At 43.4% G+C, this 18,363-nt stretch overlaps 1 protein-coding gene across 2 annotated transcripts in view; it reads left to right on the top strand.

Annotated features, from left to right (window-relative positions):
* The window catches only part of CFAP77 (cilia and flagella associated protein 77), a 95,396-nt gene that overhangs the window by 63,478 nt on the left and 13,555 nt on the right, over nucleotides 1–18,363 (top strand). Inside the window, exons 4-5 of one of the 2 annotated variants that reach the window (XM_044992920.1) lie at nucleotides 14,630–14,732; nucleotides 17,295–17,390. In XM_044992920.1, the coding sequence (XP_044848855.1) occupies nucleotides 14,630–14,732; nucleotides 17,295–17,390 (199 nt within the window). Of the gene's footprint in view, nucleotides 1–14,629; nucleotides 14,733–17,288; nucleotides 17,391–18,363 lie in introns of both variants that reach the window. The other variant, XM_044992919.1, reaches the window with a different exon arrangement.

The raw sequence follows: 18,363 nt of genomic DNA on the forward strand, positions 1-18,363 counted from the left end.
GCTGGAGTGTCCAGGTTTTAAATATTACCAAGTTGGCAACCGTATGCAGGACCTCTGCTTAAACTGCCTATAGGCTGCACAGCACCCCAGAATCCCACGTAGGGCTGACTACGAGCACTTGTAGACGGAGAGGAGGCAGCATAGGGACACTTCTGCTGGCCCTGCTCTGCATCCGGACTGGGGCAATCTCCCATGGCCTGTTGTGGTCACTTTACGCCACCAGGGTTGCCCAGAGGGACCAGAATCCAGGTCTCTTGTTCACATTTCAGAACAGCAGCAGGAGTTATAAGGGCAATTTCATGTGGGGGAAGCAATTTTACTGGCACTGGCACATATTCTATATTATTATATTGCCGCCTATGGATAATGCACAGACTCCTTTTCAAACTAGAGACGTGTTTCTCTGGCCTCCTACATTTCAGGTGTCAGCCCCACTGCCATGACACAGGCCTACATGTCTCCCCCAGCCACTAATGTCAGGCATTCTCCAAGGGCACCAAGAGCAGACGTCCCTACCGTTTGGGCTCATCCAGAAAAAAAAATAAACGTGAACATAATGCTTTGGTTGCTATCCAGGTCTTATTAATCTTGTCCTGATCTGTACATTCTCCATAGTAAGGCAGATCGTCTTATGCTTTTGAGAATGGCACTTTCCAATCTTGGTGGATGCATATTCCACAGTTCAGTTCGTATGCACAGAGTGGCGAGCATTAGGGCGAGGCTGAAGTTAGGGGGCCTGTTTCTTCCAATAGATGTTACCTTGGAAGGTCATGAGTGCTCGAGACTAGTTTACTAGGGGCTGGGCTCATTAGCCGCTCTGCTTTTTGCTGATTCCACCCCTCCCCCGCCCAGAGACTTGTTTTCTACAAACCATGTGGCCAGCTTTGTTGTAAGAGTCATAAAAAGGACATTTTTCATCTCCTTTTTCCTTCTCTCTCTCTCTCTTTTAGTATCAGACATAGATTTATTCTCTCCCTGATGCCTGTGGCATTCAGAGCTGGGAGGGGTCAGGGGAGGCGCTGATGGGACAATAATAGATAATACAGTGGTTCCCCAGGGTCTTGTCCAGCTCCATAGCCTATCCATCAGCAGGCAATGCTTGTGCCAAGGTCAGCACTAACGAGGATGTGGTAGGGTCCCGGCCTCCCCCATGGGGCATCCTCCAATCAGATTCCTCAGATTCATGCTCCAGCTTCTGATCTTTACAAGAGCTACCTTGTGTGAACCAGGATTTGCAACAGAGAGTGTGTCCGCTGAGTACGAGGGCTGAAGTAATGGCTGGGCCGCTGCCTGTGCACATGCTCAGGCCCCGCTGAATTGTAAACAGGTTTCTGTGCTTTCTCGGAAGGAAAACGGCCGTCGTCAGTGTTACCTCCTGCAACAGCTAAATATGCCCTTGCGGGATGAGAATCTCCTACACAGAGTGTAACATGCCTACATAATGTTTGCAAATTACGGTTACCGTTTCCTTTGCATTTATTCCCCTGGCACCTTCACTTTAAGTAAAACCTTGCTCTGCGGTGTCAGCACTGAAAAATGGGTCTAACATCTCTGTCCAGCCATGGTACTTATCTTGCCTCTATTCCTGTAGTATCTGAGCACCTCACAATCTTTCATATATTTATCCTCGGCACCCCTGTGTGGTAGGAAAGTGCTGCTATCCCCACATTACAGGGGACAGAGGGCAGATTTTTAAAGGAATTTAAGCCCCTGAAGATGCAAATAGTATCTAGGGCGATTATTGTTTAAATCAATAGGAGGGGCACGTAGGTGCTGTTGAAAATCCCAGTCGGCAGCTATCTGCATTTTTAGGTACCTAAATGCCTTTAAAAATCTGACTAAGTGACTTGCCCAAGGTCATGCAAGAAGTTTGTGAAAGAGCAGGAAGACTTGGGTTCACTTCTCAAGTCCTGGCCAGTGTCCTAACCACGTGGTCACATTTCCACAGGTTTTAGTGACAAGTGTTTCTGTGACCATCACTGTGACTGGTGTTAGTTTCTCCCTTAGTGAATGCTCACACTTTCCCAATGCTCCACTAGACTCAACGTTCCTGTCAGGAAGTGGATTGAGACACAAAAAATGCATTTCACTATTGGACCGAATAGGAAATTAGGAATTTCTAGAGTTGTTGTAAGATAAATATGATTACTCTGGTTTGCTATTGTGAAATGAACCTTAAAAAAAATCAGGACTAACCCCAACTGGACAATCAGCTTTCCAATCCAGTCCAAAGGCAACATGTATTTTCTGTGTCCTGACCATCATCCTCATGTAGTCAAGCGAGAAGCTTCTGTTTGAAGAATCATTCTTTTTATTATATTGGAAATATTTTAATTTTTTATACCAATTTACATTTCCTTCAACTAGCTGTAGTGTAGCTAGAGGCTGAATCTCTTTTATAGCACACTGCAGTTCTCCTAATTGTCTGCACAGTGCTTTGAACATGCAAAGTGCTCTGTAAAAGCTAAGTATTGTTATTGTTTTTAAATAACTTTGAGCGTACTCATGCAAACATTGGTTCTGGTAAAATATGGATATTTGCTGTAGTTGTTATGGCTTCTACTCAACTTCTTCAGGCTCTTGGATATTTTTCTTTTTAAGAGGAAATGAGCTGTCATATCATTGTTAACATACAACCAAGCCTTGCTTATCTTACTTATTATGGAAGGCATGATGAGTAAGGAGAACAGCACATGGCCGTAGTGTTAAACTTAAGATCTAGATTGTTTCTTATCAAATAAGTCATCCTGAATAGCAAAAGAAAGGGAAAAGAATTTGCCCTCACACATATGTAATCACATTTTGTGGTTTGTGTGGGCTTTGATTGTACATAGATTAGAGCTGGTTGAAAAAATGCTACCCATTTTTTTTAAAACAGAAAATGGCTTTTTGGATTAAATGGAAATTTTCACCCCAAAAAAATTGGTTTTTGGTCAAAAAATTATGACTTTACAATGAAAAGCTGAAAATTTTAGAAGAAAAAATTTGATGGAAGCCAAAAAAAATTGGAGTTTTTGTTAAAATGTTTCACAAGAAAAGTCCCTACCAGCTCTAATATAGATAGTCAAGCGCTTTCCTTTTGCTGTAACTATTCTTTCAATAATGAGTGAACGTCAAGGACCCGACGACTGATTTCCTCAACTCTGTTTTCACTTGTTGGTTTTGATGGTTGCCCATTGAATGCTGGAGCTGGTTAAGGCTCAGCCAACCTGCGTTTCAAACTGTGCTTTAGGAACAGGGCTGGTGGGTTTGTAATGGCCGGCTTCCATAATAACCGTTTCCTGCCTTAGTTTTTCAGTGAGCAAGATACTGAGGCTTTCAAACAACTATGAAGGGAAAATATAGATATTTAGTTTTCTTACCCTCTGCGAAGATCAAAAGGTTAAATTGGCCACAATTACAGCTGAGCTGCCTAACAGCCAATGCACAACTTTCAACTTGTGAAGTCAGTTATTTAATGGACAGTGAGAGCTGGACTTAGTCCCCTGTATATAAGATATGTGCTTGACTGTTATGAAGGTGTCTCTCATCTTCTTAGCTTGGGAGAGAACAGTAAAGCAAATTGGTGCTCTTGTAACTATGTGTACTCCTAAGTACAGCTATGAGCATCTGATAAATCTTTTAAAGTGTATGTTTACAATGGATTTTATTCTTTTTACTGTCCTATATGTACGAGCCCTCTGAGCAAAATAACAGATCCTCCAACACTTAAAAAAAAGCAGTTCTCTCATTGGCTACCCACAGTGAAATAATGTATGTTATTTCCTCCTCCAGATTCCAAAGAAGAGTAGAGAAACACTGGAAATGCAGAGTAATCTGCAGCAGCACAGATCCAGCAGTCCCTGTGTAGGCAAAATACCCACTGATTTCACTGGGAGATTTGCCAGCATAAGGGCTGCAAAAAATTGGTCCCCATTTTTTAATTTTTAACCAATTTGTCTCCTCTCATTTTCTTCAGCGGCTAATGAAAAGCGAGGATAAGTGGAGGGCATTTAAAAATGATCTTTCAGGCTTCTCCATGGGTTTATTGCCAGGGCCCATTTAGAGTTCTCTGAAGCTGCAGGGGTAACTTTACTGTATGCTTTGCAAGCTCCTTAGGAAAATAAAGAGACAGGACATTAATGCCCTGCTAGTCTTTCCCTCTCGCCTTAGGAATATGTGTGCACGTGTATAGGGACTGCTGGAGCGGCTAATTGAATTCACCCTTGTGAAAATGTTAACAAATTGTAAATGACCTTTTATACAAATTTAGAAGTCAAGAATTTGCTGTTAAATATACGTCCCTCCTCTGCCGTTAGCTTTTATGCATAAACCACAATTAAAAAATAACAAAAAGCCCAGCGGCCCTCTTTCCTAATTAGCTGCAGAAGTCAACGCTTGTGAGTGTGGTTAAGTGCCTCAATTACTTCCCCCTCCTCTTGACTGTCCTTGTTAGAACAGACAGGGCTGCTGGCCAAAGGGGAACAATTAAGGCAAGCGAAAGGCAGGCGGTGTGCAGGGGGATGGCTGGCCTATGCCTGCCTCCCAAGCAAGGGCCATAGCTGTAATCATGCCCCGGATTCCTGCTGGGCTATACAGAGAGACAAATTAATGGTGGATAGATGGCTAGTTCTAGCTCATCAGTAACAAGGAAGGGTGGGGAGACAGCCTAAGAATACAGCTAGTGTAGCCGGCATTTTCCTGTGCTGTACACCTGCCCAGGCAGCCTGGGATAAAGCATTAGCTCTTTACTATTATTTAAATTGTGGTCACACCCGGGACCTCGACAGGACCAGAACTGCATTGTGCTAGGTGCTGTACAGACCCACAGCGTGTCTGTGGCCATGGCCCATCCTATGATGAACTGTAGTCATTAAATTGTGATAACTCTCAATGTCATCACATTTTTACATCTCCACGTCCGGACTGTTAGAGAGCAAGTGTCTGTCTCTGTGTCCCTTCCCCATCTCCTGATTTCAGAGTTGTTAGTCTAGGCTCACCCTAATGGCAAGAAAATAAAGTTCCATCTATTTTCAGAAAAAGAAAAACGGAATGAGGAGATCAACAGAAAACCCCATTTGCTGAAAACAATTTGCTGCTGTCTATGGTCTTGCTAAGGAAACTTTTGCTTTGGAGAGTTCCAGGACATGATGGATTTCCCGATGAGAATCCATATCGTAGCACCAGTTCCCCAGTTAACATTCTGAAGCCATCTACAGATGATAAGTTCTTGGTCAGTTAATGGGACACACAGACAAGTTCAGTAGGGAGAAAGTTGTTCAGTGGGTATCCAGATGGATAATAATAATATGGGGATAAAGAAGTAAATCCAGGCATCTTGCTAAGAGATTGTTCTATAAATGTGTTACTTTCTCTCCCACTGGGAGGAGCAGCTACTTCTCTGCAGTGTGACGATTCCAGCAATTAGCCCCCTGAGAGTCATACTACAAGAATGGAGGTTGATATTTAAGTCAATCTGATCATACCATGGGCCTGCAGAATTGGTTGCACTGTTGTGACCAGGACATTTTCCTGGCTGGTGTGATGCAGCAAATTTTTCACGTCATGTCCCACCATGTGACCAGAAATGACTGTTTCCCAAAAACCAATTGCCCCCAGATAGTTACACTGCCTCGACATGGAAGGTAACTCATCTCACCTCAATGCAAACAAACTCTCCCTGCAACAAGGAAACTATTCACAGAAAAGATACAATGAAAGGCCTACATGGTGCTATCCGCACATACTGTCTCACAGCACTTTACGACAAAAACAACAAAGCCAGAAGCTAAACAAACAGTAACCCAAAGCCTGTCCAATAAGAATAAGAGCTCAGTCTTCTTAGACTTTATCTACAAAGGCAGTGAGAAATTCAGAGTTCCTGATATCAACAGGAAACAAATTCCACAAAATGGGGACAACATCAAGAAAATGGCTCCATCAGACTCCTACATACAGGATTAACGGCAGCCTCAGGTCAGAGAATCGCAAGAAGTGGCGTTAAGAATAAACAGCTCTAGCGCATCTAGGATGTACAAGGGGCCTAAGCCATGCCAAATTTTAACAGTAAAAAGCAAGATCTTAATGTAAACATTGATTGCTCCCAGAAACCAGCGTATGCTCTAGGGCAGGAGTTGTATATTGTCCTTCAGAAGCTCTAGTATAGCACGTATGCTACAGCAAATGAAATCGCCCACTGTTCGGAGACATGAGCTTATGGATAAAGTTTCAACCCTAACTCTTATCTTGGGCTTTAGTTTTATCAAGCCAGTCCACTTAGGGCTGAATTTTCAGAAAATCTGCAAATCGGTGAGCGCACCCTCCATTGCAAGATGTTTTGCACACCATAGGAATAAAAAAAAAAAGCCTGAGTTTGTACTTGCCAAGTTTGCATTTGTAGCAATGTTTGGAAATTCGGCCTTTACTGTGATCTTTGCCAATTGGACTGTGAGTGAGGAAATGCAATGCTCAGTTCTAAAGGAAGAGGAACTGGTTTGAAAGATTTTTCCAGCGAGTGTCAAGCTGGAAAAGTCATCTACTCATGCACTAATCTACTGCAGCAAAACAGCAGCTAAGGTCTGACAAACCAACACAAACCAAAAATAATAGGCCTGGGCCTGCATTTTTTGCCTGCTCTCTGTTGCATCTAAACAGGATGTGGTTTTATGTAGCGTTTGTGCTGCAACTGTCATCCCTAAATCTAAGTTTTCCTGGCTTTTGGTGCATTTAACTCCTTGACATCCTAAGTCAGTTGTACTGATGGGAAGTCTATGAATAACAGCAGCAACCTAGTCCCCAAAAGAACTCAGCTAAACTCCGTGTTAATCTTACAGGATCTGTTTTGTAGACATTTCCATTTAAAAAAAATTAATTGATTAAGCTACCAGGAAGGTGGGTGACACCGTAACTCTCATCTACGTGTTTGGCACTATTATGGTCTATAGCATAAATTCCATGTAGGGCCTGTTCCTGCTCCTATTAAAGCCCCATTTGTCATGTACAGTTTTTGCAATAGGCCCTATCAGCTGCACCCTAAATATGGGTGAATCCAGTGGCAAATTCTGTCATTCTGCTCTGCCTGCCCATTTATCTTATTGATTATCAGTGGATGACCTGTAATGTAGGAGAAGCAGTATATTGGAGTTCAGGTCTACCAGGTCAATTTAAGAGCTCAATTTTGCCCTAAATGTTTATATCTGATCTGTTTTTGACTTACACTAAGCACAGAAAAGCATCTACAAGTATAGCTTTTACCCTTCTACAGCAGTGATCAAACCACTTGTGCCTTAAAAAATTCCTCCAGAGCAGAGTGCTTTATACCAACTTTTTGCCAAATGTGATTTTTTTTCTTTTTTTTTTTTATGGACAGTGTTTACATCTTTGAAAATAAGTTTGAGGGGAAACTGACACAACCTTGACTACAGTGGTGCCACTCTCAGAGTCGAGTATTGTCGATAGATTTAAATTTCATCGTAACAAAATAGCCGTCTCCACTGGAAAGAGCATCAAGAGCTAAATGAGGACCTGTCTTGAGCTGAATCACGTTGAACAGACCTCTGTGCTGTCATTGATTTTCTGGGAAGAAAAAAAATGCCTCTGGCTACTAAATCAAATTAGTAGTCACTGATGACCAATTATTTTGCCCCACTGTGAACGGAGAGGCGTACTAAAATTCCAGTTTGTCAGACCCAAGGCTCCCTTCTCAAACACCTTTCAACAAGCGTGTACCAAAAGTCCCTCAGAAGGTTCTGACGGCTCCCTATTTTCTGCAAGTTCTCGTTCTCCACAAAGTTTTAATGAGCTGCAGATATTATGATGGCCTGCCATAAAAGGATCCCGTCTAATCTTGGTAGAGCACTATTGGGCAGAACGCACGAATCATAGCTGTCAGGATTTATACACACATACACAAAGAAAGTGTCAGACTAATATTTGCAAATTATAATTACCATTTCTCTTGCATGTCCCCAGTGCCTTCATTTTAGATAAATCCCAGCTCCGTGGTATCAGTTCCAAAGCACTGAAGGATCACATTGAGTAGAATAGATTTAACTAGTTTGTAGCTCATTTAAGGTCTACACCATTTTATTTTAATGTGTGTTAATACTTTATTATACTTAGCATTATTTTTACAGTAAAAAGAACCCATTAAAAGGCTGAAAGTTTCTTTTCCAAGAGATTTCTGGCAGGAGAGTCTACCACATCATATAACCAAGTTAGCAGGAGCCTGTCATTTCTATTGAATGTAGTTCTAAATCTTGTCTCTTGAAAATAATTTAGCAGAAGAGTCTATTAAAGACACAGAAAATGTTCCAAGGGTAATAGTTTTGAAAATGTGCATAAATAAATTTTAAACTATGTAGGGAAATGTCAACATTAGAAATGGCTCGAACAAGGTGACTATAAACGGAAGAGGCTGGGTTTTTTCCACAGGTATAAATAATTTGTTACATCATATCAAAACTTTTCTCTCCTCTCCTTCCCATGGCAGGGCCCTTGTGCCAAAACAAAGAAGATCTCGCTTGTTGTGAAGGAGCTTTGTTTTAATCCATAATAAATGTTTTAACTGGCTGCTCCCCCACCCCGCACAAGCATCTGTAAAACAACAACAAATAAGTCTGCCTGATTTAAAACAATAGCATCTGTTTCCAGACATTTAGGCAGGGCTACAGGAAGAGAGACTCCTCTTCTTAAGTAACACTCATGTGAGAGTGAATTGCCTCTTAGGTCTGCTGCAGATGAGAGTTACTGCATTAGTGCCAAATCCTGGGCCCATTGAAATCAATGGCAAAACTCCTATCATCTTTGGACCAGGATTTGACCCACAAAGAGTGTGTTTCCCTCTGAAGTGTCTCTGGTTAAAGTTATTGTTGTAGAACTATTTTTCCCCCCTCCTCCATTCCCTTTTCCACATTTAGCTCATAGAGGATCTTGGAGAAACAAGGTGGCGCATCCACCCCTGCTCCAGCCAAGCACTTGAGGATGGGTGTAACTTTGAACACGGGAGGCATCCCAGTGAAGATTTAAAGTTACATATGTGCTTAAGAGCCTTACAGGATCAGGACCTCAGTGTAATTAATCACAAGAGGGAAGGATCTCTGAAGAAGAGGATCAAACCCAAATTCATCTTTCAACCACTATGTTCAACACAGTTAAATAGTCACCTCCATGGAGCGATGAGATGCCTCTGTTGCATAATGAATAACCCCAGTCTGTATTCAAAGCTTAGTTGAGTACCTACCACACTTACACCTTTACCCCCTATGTACCATGTGGAAGTGAAATTAGTGCTGGTAGAAGGTGCAGTCTTAGCCTTGGAGACTAAATCCCTCTGTTTCTTAACACGTATAGCAGTGGCACTGGCAGCACAAGCTTCTTCCCACCCTCACTCTTGTGCTTTGACCCTAACCTGGATTTCATATCCAGGCTGAGAGGAGCTGAATATACAGTGGGGCCACACCCTCTGTCTGTTGGAGAGTGGGGGCAGGGTGGGTAGTGACATCACACAGCAGCAACCCCTCTGAATGATGAATGCAGGGAAGGAATCCCAGTCAACCAGGGAGATGGTGGCCATAAATAAATGGCGATATACCTAGCTCCTAGAACTGGAAGGGAAGGTCACTGAGTTGAGTCCAGCCCCCTGCCTTCACTAGCAGGACCAAGTACTGATTTTTGCCCCAGATCCTTAAGTAGCCCCCTCAAGGACTGAGCTCACAACCCTGAGCATTAGCCTGCTAAACCCAAACCACTGAGCTCTCCAGCCCCCCAAGCATGATCATAGATTAGGCCATGAAGTGTCACACCAGTGGGAGTGGATTAGATGGGTCATTGCTCTGTCCCTAGTTTGATCATTTCTATGTTCCAAATGTATCTTTCTGCACACTGCAAGCCAATGTGATCAGTGATGCTTTCTGTTCCTTTGGGCATACTGCAGGGCACTGTAGTAGCAGCTTTCTGATGACACAATATGCAAGCACCGCACCAGTGGGACAGTGGCTTGCACTATACCATCCGAACAGTAACTAAAGGGTGATCAGCCAAGCAGCAAACAAGTTAATGTGTGTGGCTTTGTATTGTGTCTTTGCCAAGACTAAACAAACGTACCCAGCTAGACTGAGTTACTAACCCAGGCTGTCTAACTGAAGTTACCTGCTTAAGAGTTGCCCCAGTTTTCCCACGGGGGCCCTCTCTGTGGATAAAGGGTGCTCAGCACTTCACACAACGAGACCTCAGTTTTGCAATTTCTTTTAGTAAATTATTTTAGTATCTAATTTGCCAAGCTCCCTGATCAGAATGTAGATTCAAATGAGAGGGAGCAAAGGAAACCAAAGGACAAGTCAGTGTAATCTTTTGTGTCATGGTGTCCCCTTGCTAGCCAGCTGGTGAATAGTTAGAGTCAGCAGCTGGTTTGTAAGCAAATGCTTGAAAAGCCCGACCCCGGCAGCATGTGATCTATGAAATGGTAGATTTGTAGAAAGATGTCTCTGCTCATACAAATGGCCTCTGGGGGTGTATATTGCTAGATTGGGCATCCAGTATCATTAGAAAACATGACCATAGATTAGGCTGTTCTGAAGCATGTGGCGTGCAATAATTAAGTAATAAAAGTCACCGCAGGGGTGAAGGAAACCGAAACAGAAGAGTTACTATTTGCATATGCACTGCTGGCATCCTTCTGCACTATTAAAAGATTCTCCAAGCACGAATGGCATTTAAAAGCTGGTTGCTATTGATTTCAGACCAAGTCCTGCTGGAAGCTTAGAAGCACAAGAAGGGAGTGGTTTTATGGACCAGAGGACATGCTCTCTCCACAGAAGACAATCTCCTGGTGCAGGAGGATGCAGTAGTAGCCCTGATTGCTAACCAGTGGTGGTAGTTTCTTGCTGTTAATGACACCTAGCAGTTGGCCTGGACAGGCAGGGAAGAGAGAGCATTCCTGTTGTAGCAGTGGCAACTAAGGCTATGCTACAGGTGTAGGCAGAGCAGGGTGTCTGGTAGCTACATATTGTAATAGGCTGCTACTGCTGCAATGGAAGAATTCCTCATTGGAAGGGTGTGTGGGGAGGAGAATTTATAAAAATATTAAGATCGAGATCCCTTCACTTACTCATCATTTAGGATTTTTATAGTTTAACATTTGCTGCTGGAAAAACCATCATGGAATCATAGGACTGGAAGGGACTTTGAGAAGTCATCTAGTCCAGTCCCCTGCACTCAAGGCAGGACTAAGATTCTCTAGACCGTCCTTGACAGGTGTTTATCTAACCTGCTCTTAAAAAAAACAACCTCCTTGAGATTCCACAACCTCCCTGGGCAATTTATTCCAGTCCTTAACCACCCTGACAGTTCAGAAGTTTTTCCTAATGCCCAACCTCATCTATCCTTACTGCAATTTAAGCCCATTGCTTCTCGTCCTATACTCAGAGGTTAAATAAAATTTTTCTCCCTTCTCCTTGTAACCACCTTGTAAACTGTTATGTCCCCTCTCAGTCTTCTCTTCTCCAGACTAAACAAACCCAATTTTTTCAATCTTCCCTCATAGGTTATGTTTTCTAGACCTTTAATCATTTTTGATGCTCGTCTCTGGACTCTCTCCAATCAGTCCACATCTTTCCTGAAATATGGTGCCCAGAACTGGACACAATACTCCAGCTGAGGCCTAATCAGCGCGGAGTAGAGCGGAAGAATTACTTCTCGTGTCTTGCTTACAACACTCCTGCTAATACAGCCCAGAATGATGTTTGCTTTTTTTGCAACAGTGTTATACTGTTGACTCATATTTAGCTTGTGATCCCCTATGACCCCCAGATCCCTTTCCACAGTGCTCCTTCCTAGGCCGTCATTTCCCATTTTGTATGTGTGCAACTGATTGTTCCTTGTTAAGTGGAGCACTTTGCATTTGTCCTTATTGAATTTCATCCTGTTGACTTCTGACCATTTCTCCATCATGAAACTCACCCTGAGGAAATGAGCTGTATTTACAGTAAGGAAGTTTTCTGCTTTATTGCTATTGCTCTGGCTGTCCCCATCGTTCACATGGGCTGGTGAAATTAAACCTGTCCTGCCACCTCGGACCAAAGGCACAAAGAAGGAAGGATGCGCACACACACACAGTTCTAACAGCTTGCCGCTCTGGCTACTGTCAGCTCAATTTGGTTAGCCAGGAGACTAGCTGAGAAGCAGGTACCTTTTTACTCTGTTTATTCTTCTGTTCCTCAAGGCTTCGCTGAGCCATGTGCTGAGCATGTTACCTCTGGCATCACACAGGCACTGTACATGTCTCCTGGCTGGAGCATTTCACCATTGTATCCATTCATACACAGCTAGTGTATTGGAGCCCGTGGGAACCCACATCGAAAGAGGAGTTTTTAGTGTGATATTAAAGTCAGACTTTTACTATTAAGACTCCATCCCTCCTCCCTCCCCCCCCCCCAAAAAAAAGGTTCTCCAATTTATTTGCCAACTTTAAGAACTTTATTTTAAGAGGCAGGTTGTATTTGGTGCACTTGGAGAAGCCATTGGACTGGGACCCAGGAGATCTGGGCTCAGTTGCCAGCTCTGCTACAGACTCCCTACATGACCTTGAACAAGTCCATTTAATCTCTGTGCCTCAGTTCCTCCTTTGTTAAATGGAGATAATAACCCTTCCCTGCTCCCACATTTTGTCTTATCTATTAAGCTGTTTGGGGAAGGGTCTATCTTTTATTTGTCTGTACAGGGCCTAGCACAATGGAACCCTGATTTCAGTTAGGGCCTATCGTCAGTAGCTATAGAAATTAAAATTCTGTATGAGCTTCAGAGCAGAGCCCTGCAACCCAACCCAAACCCGACAGGACCCAACTACAAGTGTTGTGTTCGGGTCATCTCTTCTCCTCCTACCCATGGGGTTGGTGCCGGGGCAGCTTCATGCCTTACTCCTGCCAGCCAGCACCATCTTGCAGAGTGTGCGCGCCAAGGAGTCACAGCACCTCTCACTTCACAACACACATACCCAGGCTGGGGCAGTGGCTGGCAGGAGCAGAGCAGGAGCCACCGCTGGGCCAACCCTATAGGCCAGAGGTGGCAGCTGCACTGACTTAAGTTTAGGGGGAAAAGTCGGAGTCAGGTCAGAAAACAACTCGATTCTTTTGGGCTTGGCTCATGTGGGCTTGGATCCAGTTTCGGTCTGGGTCGGGCGTAAAACTTAGGCCTGAGTACACCACCACTTCAGCCATCATCACTTGTAATTATCACTAAACCGCAGTGGCAGGGGTACCAGAATCTCTCTCTCTTTTGTTTTAATTGTATTTCCTTCCCCAATATAGCTGTCGTTGTTTTGTATGAAGTGGGGGGAGGAGGTTAAAAAAAAAAAAAGAGGATAACAAAACAAAAACAAAAAAACTAAAAGTCCACCTACCATGCTAGGAATCAGGCTGTGAAACTCTATGCAAGGCCTGTGATTGGATTCATGGGGTGGGGGTGGGGTCGCTTTGCCATTGTTAGAAATTTTAAAATCAAGATTGGAGGTTTTTCTAAAAGATCTGAGCTAGTTCGAAAAGGAATTAAACGCGAGAAGCCCCATGGCCTCTGTTATACAGCAGGTCAGGCCAGATGACCACACTGGTCCCTTCTGGCCTTGGAATCTGTGAATCTTTGTGCAGCTTGTGTGATGAGTTCTGGCTCCTCTGTATACTGATTGCAGGGATCGAGGTCAGTGAATGATGCGCTTGGGGGACCTTGGCCTGAATGTCAATTTTCTTCATCAGTGAGGAGGAGTCTGTTGGGTTTGCTTTTCAAGACCTTCCTCTCTGAGCACAAACGGGTCATTTTTCTGATGGAACATTTCAACTCTCGTTTAAGTTGCTTAATGGGCAAGGTGTTTATCAGCATCTTCCCTTTGTCCCGCTACAGCTGAAAGCCCCTCCCAGGCCCAGTCTGCCAGGCCTTCAGCTTGGCCCTGCTGTTGCCTGGTTCAGCCTCTTTGGCACATGGGAGCTCTGATGGACTTCAGATCCTCTCGTCACACCACCTCACTCTTTGTGCCCCCTTGTTAATTCAGAGGCAACTACCACTCAGTTGGATGGGAACGTACTGACAAAGGCAGGACTTCTGGAGGCTTGTCAGGGCCAGAATCACAGCTCAGAGCTCTCGGATATTGATGTGAAGGCTCAGCACAGCCTTAGATCATTTTCCCCTGAGCTATTTGGTTTCCAAAATGGATGCCCCAAGTCCAGAAAGTGTTGTCTCTAAGCCTTAGCTGGGTCCAAGACTGAGTTGTCATGCAAGGTGCTGCTGTGATCCTTCCACCATACTGGAAACCTTTACTGCTGGAGATGACGCTGTCCCAGTAAAAGGCACATTTGGTGTTCGGGGTGTGGTGAATGCACTAGGGAAGCTTACACTATAAATTGCATGGTTATCTTGAGCAAATACTATACTTGGGGCATTTAGTGCTCTGTGAGTGTACATGATACTGTTTCTTTCTGCAGCAGGGCCCTCATCCAAACAGATTTTCGTGTTTCCAACAGAGAGGATATAGCCATAGCATTCTCACCAGTCGCATTGTCCATCCTCTGCGGACATAAATCAAGGTCTTTTTTAGAGGGACCGAATGGGTGTACCTGGGGGGTGTTTTGGCCCATTGTGACATTATCTTCTGAATGTTTTGTAGGCCTTCCACTCCCTTCTTCGACCTTCTCCAGCACAGGTACAAGGAGGTGTGGATGGAGCAACAGAGGGCAGTAGCCATGGCCCAGCAAGTGGGGAAAAAAAAGGTAACAGCACTTTGGACGTAGCATCCCTCACTTGCTGTCATAAACTTGTGTAGCTTTGCTGACTGCTGTTAAGCCACTGCTTTGTTCCTCCCCAGAGTTGGAAACATTTCATGAGATGATGCTGGCTGGAGGGCACAGGGCTTTTATACTCTCACTCCCTAAGAATGTAGGGCTTGAGGGATACGCCTCAGCCCCTAGCAGCTCAAAACAATTCCATGGTTGGGCCTGGACTCTTCCTACAGAGCGACATCATGTAGGCAATGCATTTGGAGAACAAGAGCCCCTACATCCTACAAGCCCCCCCTACATCCCCTTTTCATTTTTATAAATACCTGTGGGATTTTTCAGGGCAAAAGGCAATGCCCTAAATGTCAGTTGCTATAAGATCAATGATAAGTTTAAAGAGGAAGCTTTGGTTCCCTGGCTGCTAATAGCGCCATCAAAACAAAACAAAAAGATCTTAAAGTGCTGCATGTTCTGCGGCAAAGCATTTTCCCTCTGCACAAATGTCTGTATTTCTCGTTTTTCCTTTCCATTAAAGTCAGCTTGGCTTCAGCTAGCAGGTATCTAGAGCATTGTTCTATGTCAGCTTACACCACCATAGCTATATAGTGCAAATCTCAAGATTTGTACAACTGTATATATTTTAGGGATGGGGGGGGCAGATTTTTAGAGATATTTAGGCACCAAGAGAAGCAGATAGATGCTTAATGGGATTTTCAAAAGCCCCTTGGTGTCTAACTCCCAATGACTCAATAGGAATTAGGAATCTAACCTACCTAGGCAGTTTTGAAAACCCTACTATGCACCAATCTGCATCTTTAGTTGTCTAAATGCCATTTAAAGTCAAGCCCAAGGTTCCCACTGTGACTGAAAACCTTTATATCAATTAAGGTGAATGGGCTTGATTGTCCTTAACAGTAAGGCCTCTTTTTTGCCGCTGCTGTGTGAAGCGGCCTTTTTGTAAATGACAATTGGGCCCAAAGTCTTCTGAGGTTCAGGAGTCCTCCAAGGAATTTTATCTTCACCCCAGGAGTCCCAGTGAAAGATCTCAAAATAATGTCACCCCCAGAAATGGACTCTCTGCAAGTTACTTGGGACCAGTGACCATCCTAACACACATTCCAACATGCATTAAAATTAGTAAAGGCACCAGTCCTGATCTAGGCACTGCTTGTCTGTCTCCAGCAGTCAGAGTGGTAGTTTGAGTGTGAAACACAGCACCATTATATGCAGCAATATTGCAATAACATTTAAAAGCAGCCAATGACTGGTTTATTAGTTAATGGCTCAAGGAAGAGTTGAGTTAATATGGTAATGACCAATTTCAGTGGTATTATTGCCATTACAAAGCATGTTTTATAGTTGAAGTGCAAGAATACAATGTTTTTAATTAGCAGCTATTTTACGGCTGCACTGTCTGGAATGTTGGAAAATACATTGCTACCTGGTCTATTAATGACTGATTTTTTTTTTAAATCAGAGAGAGACTATTGTGTTTCCCTCCATTTTATCAAGAGTTCCTGAAATCTGTAGGCATCTCCTATTGTATTAAGGAATGCAAACCGAAATACTAGACTGCGCTTAGGTGATACAGAATCCCAAGTTTCACCATATAGCCAAAAATGTTCACAAAACATTTGTGTAATGTAGCACTTTGTGTAATGAGTCTATTGGGTGCAACAAGCTAAGCATGGTCATGCTAGCGTAGTACTTGAATGGGCAACAGTCAAGAAATCCCCACCCTGCAGGGTGGACTCTTCTCCTGGGTCAGTATTGAACCACTGCTCTAGGGTAGAGACTAGGGCTCTGTGCTGGTCCCTTTGGGATTGAGTATACAATAGAGGCCCTGGTCACTAAGAATCCCATAACCATTTTTGCAAGATAGGGCCATTAACCTTTATGCCCTGCTAAGATCAGAGCTACATCATCCGCTTATCTAAAATCCCTCTGCAATTCCGTTAAATATGGATAATTTTCTCCTTCCTCTTCGGAACAGCTGCCCTGTTTCACTCCAGAGGTGACTGCATCATCGTGAGGAGGGAAATGATGCTTCTGCATAGTTTTATCAGCTTATTACGTTTGTTGAACATTCAGGTTTTCCTGAGCAAAATGTTCTCTGCATAAATGCCAGCTAGAGTTAAAAGTTAATATGAGAGGAAGACAGAACTCAGTTTGGAAGGGAAGGATAGCTCAGTGGTTTAAGCATTGGCCTGCTAAACCCACGGTTGTGAGTTCAATCCCTGAGGGGGCCATTTGGGGATTGGTCCTGCTTTAAGCAGGGGGTTGGACTAGATGATCTCCTGAGGTCCTTTCCAAACCTAATAATCTATTATTCTTAAATAGGAGTAGCCCCTTTACCCCAAAGGCTGCCTCTAAAGACTATTGACCAAAAATGATTTATCAAGAAATGTCTAATTCACATAATTATATTTCTGTTGGGATGAGGTTTAAATTGCCTCTTCATATTGGAGATCACCTTATCCATGAAGGCATCTATTCACAGGAGTAGGCTTGTTCCTACGTGGTTATTTCCCACATCTTATTTGCCTTTAGTTGCAGAAAAGGAAAGTCTATGAAACTCGGACCACGCTTCTCAGAAAACAACAACCGCCTGTGAAATTGGATTCCCTTTGGCACATGCCCCACTTCCAGAAGGTATGATTGGGCACCTGCACAGATACATGTGTACCCCATTTAACACTATACAACAGTGTGCTTGGTATTATTGTACAAAGCAAGCAATGAAGACAGCCCTTACCCTGACGAGCTTGCAATCTAAAGCCCCAGTTTTGCAAGCACTTACACATTTAATTTTAAGCTAAGCATGTGAATTGCCCCATTGACATCAGTTGTACCACTCACATGGTTAAAGTTAAGAATGTGCATGTTTGCAGCATATGGGCCTAGAAGATAGATACAGAGGAGACAGCCTGAAGGAAGGAGTAACCTGGAGGTTCCTATTTGTCTGCAAAATTCTTGTGAACGCTTTCAACAGTTTCGTCAGATTAAAAACTCATCTTTTTATGCCTCGCTCTTAATACGAGCCTGATCTTTTATTCTTCATTAATATCTGAACTTCAAACGTACCCCTGAAAGGAGCATGCAGTACTGTACAGAAAACAGGCATTTGCAAAGCGCGCCATTTTGTTGCTTTGCTCTATAAATAATTCATATCACACCGGGTTAATTTGGTTCAAGAAGTATTGTTACCCTGAGAATTACAGGTTTCCAGAAAGTCTGCACTCTTGGTATTGCTCTAAACAGTCTGATTGACAATAGTCTCCTTGAGATTGAATGAAGGGTCTGCTGAGGTTTATAGAACCACATGACACTTACCTAATTTGATCCAGGTAAGAGACAAGGTTAAGGTTTCATGTCCTAGCATGGGATCTAAACACCTCGCTGTATTAATCTATGCACCCTGTTGCACTCTTGGGTGCTTTTTTGAATTCTGGGATCTTTGTTTGTGGTGTAAATTACAGAGAAATTGCAAGTACAGAGCCAGGGGGCATTTCACAAAGAAAGGGAAGAAGGGAGCTAGGCTGAAGGGGGAGAACAACTGAAAGACTGAACATCCAAAACCTGTGGGGAGTTTACATGGCCAAAACCACATCTGGCATTGATAGAT

This window comes from Mauremys mutica, chromosome 18 (assembly GCF_020497125.1).
Source record: "Mauremys mutica isolate MM-2020 ecotype Southern chromosome 18, ASM2049712v1, whole genome shotgun sequence".
NCBI classification, from domain to species: domain Eukaryota; kingdom Metazoa; phylum Chordata; order Testudines; family Geoemydidae; genus Mauremys; species Mauremys mutica.